Source organism: Pygoscelis adeliae, unplaced genomic scaffold, assembly GCF_000699105.1.
Source record: "Pygoscelis adeliae isolate BGI_AS28 unplaced genomic scaffold, ASM69910v1 Scaffold421, whole genome shotgun sequence".
In the NCBI taxonomy this organism is placed as follows: Eukaryota; Metazoa; Chordata; class Aves; order Sphenisciformes; family Spheniscidae; genus Pygoscelis; species Pygoscelis adeliae.
In genome coordinates, this window is record NW_008824011.1 from 63,877 (window position 1) to 70,320 (window position 6,444).

At 50.7% G+C, this 6,444-nt stretch overlaps 1 protein-coding gene across 1 annotated transcript in view; it reads left to right on the forward strand.

The window, feature by feature from the left end:
* The window catches only part of PSME3 (proteasome (prosome, macropain) activator subunit 3 (PA28 gamma; Ki)), a 7,746-nt gene extending 1,533 nt beyond the window's left edge, over window positions 1–6,213 (forward strand). Inside the window, exons 2-12 of the mRNA XM_009326761.1 lie at window positions 24–151; window positions 378–410; window positions 739–801; window positions 1,301–1,405; window positions 1,714–1,762; window positions 2,395–2,507; window positions 3,044–3,112; window positions 3,354–3,421; window positions 3,579–3,633; window positions 3,884–3,970; window positions 4,476–6,213. Coding sequence (XP_009325036.1) covers window positions 24–151; window positions 378–410; window positions 739–801; window positions 1,301–1,405; window positions 1,714–1,762; window positions 2,395–2,507; window positions 3,044–3,112; window positions 3,354–3,421; window positions 3,579–3,633; window positions 3,884–3,970; window positions 4,476–4,556 — 851 coding nt within the window. The 3' untranslated portion in view covers window positions 4,557–6,213. The remainder of the gene's footprint in view (window positions 1–23; window positions 152–377; window positions 411–738; window positions 802–1,300; window positions 1,406–1,713; window positions 1,763–2,394; window positions 2,508–3,043; window positions 3,113–3,353; window positions 3,422–3,578; window positions 3,634–3,883; window positions 3,971–4,475) is intronic.
* Window positions 6,214–6,444: the final 231 nt, after the last annotated feature.

Below are 6,444 nucleotides of genomic sequence, written 5' to 3' on the forward strand. Positions count from 1 at the left end.
CGCGGGCTGCGCGTGTCCGGCAGGGCGGATCTCCCCCTCCGCCCCGTGCCGCAGCCGGCCCGGGCGGGAGCTGCGCGGGTTTCGGTTTCCCCCATTGCTCTGCACCTTCCCTCGCGCTGCTGGAGTGTCCTTCCGAGCCCGGCCCGTGCGGGCAAGACGGGCAGGGAGCTGCTTCTGGCATCCTCTGGCAGCTGCCGCCCGGTGTCCAGAGGCTCTTCCAGCTCCCAGCCGTTGCTCAGGAGGACGAGAGCTGCTCCTGGAGCGACCCGGGGTTCAGGCTGCAGCTGAACTCCACAGCCGCAGGGCGCAGCGCTTGGCTTGCGCCGAGCCCTGTGTTTTGGGAGTAGCTCTGAACTGTTGCTTTTTTCCTTCTACAGGTTGACTCCTTCAGGGAGCGGATCACGAGCGAGGTGAGTTTCCCTCTGCCACTGCCCAGAACTGATAGGACAGGGAAGAGGCCCTTCGGCCGTATCTTTCTGACAGACTTGATTGCGATTTGGGCCTCTCCGGGAAGCTTAGCGGCGCTCAGAGCTTCGGTCACCGGCTGGAGTGAGGTTACCTAGCCTTGTGGCTATCCTGGCATCCTCTCACCTTGGCCTAGCGTGACGGTTGGCAGCAGGCAGAACTTGTGTTCTCTCCTGTTTGCTGCCTTTGGGCGGTTGATTTCCTGGTGTTCTTGCCCGCTAGCGGGAACCTCGCGGCGTTGTTTCACATCATCGTCTGTTCTTTCTCTCTCAGGCTGAAGACCTGGTGGCAAACTTTTTCCCAAAGAAGCTGTTAGAACTCGATGGGTTCCTTAAGGTAGGGAATATGTTGTGCTCTGTATCCTTCCTCATTTTCAAGCTACGTGTTGAAAATGACGAGGCAGGTCTCGCCCTGTGTATTTTCTTGTGTATTTCACCTTCTTACAAAGACATGAAGCAGCGGCTCGGTTGCTTGCGTGCATTTGAGTGCTGTTAGCTCTAGTGGGGATGCTTCCTTTTTCAGTTTTCTTTGTGTGATCACCACATTTATCTTTCTTACATGTTCGGCAACTTTGGGCTGTCCTTCGCAATGCTGTGGTCTCACAGGGACTCCAGCGTTGCAGACAGTTGATAGCTTTGATCACAGTCTGGAGCTGGCACGCTGTTCTTGGGTGGAGGGAGGTCTCGTCACAGGCCTATTGTTAGACTTCTTTTTCATTCATCTTTATTTTATGGTTGGATAAGAGGGAGGTCTGAATCTTTTGTCTTTTCATTGTGTTTGGTGTGACAGAATTTGTTCGTTCATAATTAAGCAACAAATCTGCTTTATTTTCCAGGAGCCTATCCTGAATATCCATGATCTCACTCAAATCCATTCGGACATGAACCTCCCAGTGCCTGACCCAATTCTTCTCACGAACAGCCATGACGGACTGGATGGGGTAAGGTTACTCTCTTGGCTGTGATCCCCTACTTCTGTTAATTAAAACTGCATGGCTTGCTCTGTGCTGGAGTAGGATATTCTTATTTGATAACAGGCTATGGCTCTCCCAAAGGCTTTAGGAAGTTGTCTCTCGAGCCTGGGAAGTCTGCTGGAGGTAACGCTGTGCTCTGCAGTCCTCCTTTGTTTTTAAAGAAGAATGCTTAGAAACCAGGAGCGTAGCAGAGGCTCTAAAGTTTTCCTTGTTTCCTTTGCAACACTGTTATAGCTTACGACTAGTTTGTGAGTAAAACATTTTGTATATTTTAGCCAAATATGAAAAAGAGGAAGCTGGAAGACCGCGAAGAGACCTTTCAGGGTAAGAATCCCCAAGTCTCTTGTGTTGCTGCCTGCCCCCTGAACCAGTGCACCATGCCTTAGGGGTATGAAGTCACGTGAACCCCGCTTGCCCTGTCCTGACAGCAGCTGCTGCTCATGCAGGCCTGTCCCCGCAACCTCTCAGAGCCTGACCTACGGACGTTCTGTTGTGGAGGAGTCAGGTTCCAGCTCTTAGAAGCATAATTAGGACTTGTCGGATAGGCATACGTAGTACTTGCTTGAGCTCGGCCTGCTGACAGAGGCAGCTGGTCTCCCTGTGGCTCTGTGCTGAAAGCTCTCCTTGTCTGGAGGAAGATAGCAGGCTTTGGGTTAAACTGAGGCAGAAACAGCTCGTACACATGCATCAGGAAAATCCTTTACGCCCAGCCTCAGCAGCCTAGAGCTCTTCAGCTCTCGTCTTCGCTCTGTGTTTTCTCTTTTCCTTCCTTTGTGGTAATCGCTGTTATCCCATGTCAAATTACCCTTTCCCCACAGGTTAGCTATAGCCTGGCTCAGTGTCCACTGCTAGCCTTTGCGGGAGATAAGACGCTCGGGTGGACCTTCGGTCTGATCCCCTGGCGCAGCTGTTCCTACGTGTTGCTGATGCAGGGTGTTTTTCTCCTCTGCCACTAGGTACCAAAGTGTTCGTGATGCCCAATGGGATGCTGAAGAGCAACCAGCAGCTGGTGGACATCATTGAGAAAGTGAAACCAGAAATCAGGCTGCTTATTGAGAAGTGTAATACGGTGGGTATGAGCACTGGAGCGAGTGGAGACAGTAGGATGCTTTTGCTCCTGGAGAGGCAAAGCTGCTCTGAGTGGAAGGGGCAGGCCCCTCTGTATTCTGTAGATGAGGAAAGGCAGGATTCATATTACAGTGTCTAAAAGTGGCTGGGGGGGGGGGGTAGGGGAATAATGTTTTTCTGAGCCCTTGGCGAGCTCTGTAGTTCATCTCTTGGAGGAGGATGATGTCTGTTACGCAGGCTCCTTCCTTGAGGCTTTTCTTCACCCTCCTTTTGCACAGTCACAGACGCCTGCTGAGAGCTTCTGTGGCACAGTCTGGAGAGCTTCCCATGGGAAACTGTGCTCGTGCTGGCTTGTGTGGTGTCCCAGCCATGTGGGAAATGATCTCCTCAGAAGTGTTGCATGAGCGTGAAGGACCTGCAGTTTATCACAAACTGCATGGCAAAGGCAGGGTCCTGGGGGGGCTTTTGGTAAAACTTTTGAGAGAGTTCTCTGCGGAGATGTTGGCGTTGATCAGTATTGTGATCTTTCCACTGCAGGTGAAAATGTGGGTGCAGCTTCTCATCCCCAGGATAGAAGATGGAAACAACTTTGGTGTTTCTATTCAGGTGAGGCACCACTGGCTCTATGCCCTGCCGCAGGAGAGAGCTGTGCTCCAGGGACATGGATCTCTTGGGTTCCTCTGAATCTTTCATTTGATGGTATCCAGTAGCTGCAGTCATGGGGTTGGTTTAGGTTTTAAAACCCAAACCTGAGGTTGACATGGCACTGCTGAGACACGTTGCTTTCAGAGCCCTGAAGGCCAGCTGCAGTCTCATGAAGCTAATGGCTTCCTTGTCTTCCCTGCAGGAGGAAACAGTTGCTGAGCTTCGAACTGTGGAGAGTGAGGCAGCGTCCTACCTGGACCAGATTTCTAGGTAGGCCTGCAAGAACAGGCCTCTTTTTTTTGGGGGGATCCTCTTGGGAAAAGTAAAGTGCTTGGGGAAGGTCCCCCAGCTTTTCTAGGGCAGCTTGGGCCTGAAAAAAATCTTGGTGCTATTTATCTGACCTTTAGTCTCTCCCTTTTCCTGCCAGATATTATATCACAAGAGCAAAGTTGGTTTCCAAAATAGCTAAGTACCCTCATGTGGTAAGTAAACGGGGAAGTGGAGATTTACGTGTTACATGCTGCTGCTTTTTGGGACTCTTTGGGCCACTTCATCACTGTCCTTTTTGAGCTGAGGGTCCTGGGGGAGAAGGGGCAATTGTACAGGGATGCAGGACATCTGCATTAGAGGAGAGCAAGCTGAAGGGGGGATTCCTTTGTAAAAGGTAGGACCTTGGTGTATGGGAGACACAGCTGAGCTCAGGCCGCTCAGCCATGTGTCTGCTCTCTGCAGGAGGACTACCGCCGCACAGTGACAGAGATCGATGAGAAGGAGTACATTAGTCTGCGCCTGATCATTTCAGAGCTGAGGAATCAATATGTAAGTGAAAAACCGGAGTTTGCACTGGCTCCCTGCACAGCAGTGGAGAGAGCCCTTTTGACCCTGCTGCTGCTCTCCCCTTTCCCTATGAGTACACCTAGTCCTGGCAAGAAGCCTGTCTCCTCCCCGTTCTGCTTTGGCTCTGACGAGAGAAGCAGACTGCTGCCTCTCCACCACCTAGAGATGCAGGTGTTTCCAACTGAGCGTTCACAGGAGTCTAGCACAAAATATTCCTTCCACTTCTGTGGTAACCTGTGATCCTAAATTCTTCATGCAGTACAAGCCACTCCTGGGGTTTGTAAAGAAATCTTCTCCTTTTGGTGTTACATGCAGTGGCTTCTGTAAAGTCTGGCTGAAAGAAGCCCTTAACTAGGTGTGTGATTGCACACCGGGGTTGAGGGTGGTGCCAAGGTGAGCTGTGCTGCTGTTTTAACCACTGCTCGTTGTGAAAGCTGAACACTGGATGACTTCATCCTTGTCTGAGTCCTGTTCTCCCTTTTTGCAGGTCACTTTGCATGACATGATCCTTAAAAACATTGAGAAGATCAAGAGGCCTCGGAGCAGCAATGCTGAGACCCTCTATTAAGTGTCAACGTTTGAACTTGAGAACTGTTCAGTCAACTAAAGACCGTCATTGCCTTGGTTTGTTACGTGACTATCGAGATGGGAAACTGGCTGGAAATAGTATCGCATTCTTAGTTAAACTCTAAAGAAATTCTCGCCTAGTTTTGTGATTGGTTTTGTTCAGGTCTCAGGAGCTCTCCCTCCCTCTAGTAACTGGTAATGAGAAGGCCGTGCTGCTTTGGGTGCCCTAGAGGCTACTGCAGAGTGAGAGCACCAGCCAGGCAGGATCCTTTCTTCCTGCCTGGGTAGGAACGACACTAGAGACCAAGCCCTCGTCCTGTCCCATCTCTTGGCTGGAGGCTTCACTGGGGTCTCTGGGAATGGGGCAGACAGTCTTCAGCACGAGAGCAAGCCCGGGTGGTGGTGCAGTGGTGGAGAAGCTCACTCTCTCACTGCTGGCTGTAGCCGGGCCCCTCTGCCGCCAGTGCTCTGCACTGACCAATTGCAAAGACAGGGGAACCTGCCCCTTCTGGGCTGGTGGCAGCAGCCACGCTCCAGTGCCGCTGAGCGGTCTGCACTCCTTTTCTGGCTGTCTTCTGACTCAGCAGAGCCTGCCCCATCTGTCTGCCTCGTCAGTTCTGGCTAGATCAGTGCAGAGCACAAGGTGGTGCTTGAAACTAGGGCTGGTTGCTCTCCTGGCTGGTTGTGAGCTCAGGTGGCTTCTGCTCCTGTTTGCGATTTGACTAGAGCCACGTTCTTGGCTAAAACCAACGTTACTTCACATATGTCCTAGCGCCCCTTCAGCATGAGATGCTTTTGCCCAGGCTGAGAGAAGGGAGGGGCCAGAGATCCGATACTAAAGTCCTGATAGTCTCCGCACGTGGTCAGACTGAGACCTGCTGTCTCCTGGCAGTGCTCCCCACTGCCTGGGCAGAGCAGGCCAGCTGCGACAGTTGGTGCTTGGGGGTGAGGATGGCCGATACCCACCCAGTACCATTGCAGACCTTGTAGTTCTTTCCCCTGCAAAGGGCACGCTCGTGTGCCTGGTGACTCCTCTTAAGCCACCGGAACGTTTCATGGTCCATTACAAACCCCTTTGGAAATGACTGGTTGTGTTGCGTCAGTTTTTGTGTGTGGCAAGTGGGCCCATAACGCTGCAGGCTCCAAAATTCTCTTATTTATAGTATTTCTACTTAAGTCCCTTATTCAGGGAACTTTAAATCATTTGTTGCAGGAACCTTGCTGTTTCCCAGGTCTTGCTGTTACACCCGTATATTCTTATTGTGCAGTAGCCTTAATAGTTGTGTTAACCTCATTGTAACAACAGTGACAAATGGAATGAACTTTCTCCCCTTCCTTTTTTTACTTTGTTTTTGTTTCTTCTGCTTCCACATCTAAGAGCCATGTTGTCTCTTGCTGGTTTCCCAGGGATTTGCCCAGAGTGTGGAGGGCCACTGGCCCTTGCTATAGACTCTTCTGTTGTTGTTTGTAGTAAGTCAACTCTTAGTCTTCCCGCTAATAAATATTCAGTAACAAACCAACTGCGTTCTAGCTGCTGTCTGGGAGCAGCACTTCCCCTTGTGTTTCTTTGTATTGATTCCTTTTAATTTGTTCGGCTCTCTTTGCCAGATGAAACTATGTAAACTTTTACCATGTCAAGAAATTAAAATAAGGTACTTGGAATTCTTTTAAGGTAGCCCCTTGTGTGTGATACTGAGCTCTTAGGCTGTGCAGTGTTAACGTCTGTTCTGGTCCTGCCTTTCTCACATCCAGTTGATCCTTCCCTGCATTCTCCTCATTCCTCTTTTTGACTGTGTTGTAAACTGCTATGCACTGCTTTGTAGGTTGTTTCTATTCCTTTAGCATGCCTTACATTAGGCCGACGGTCTCGGGTTTAACGTGATCTGTCC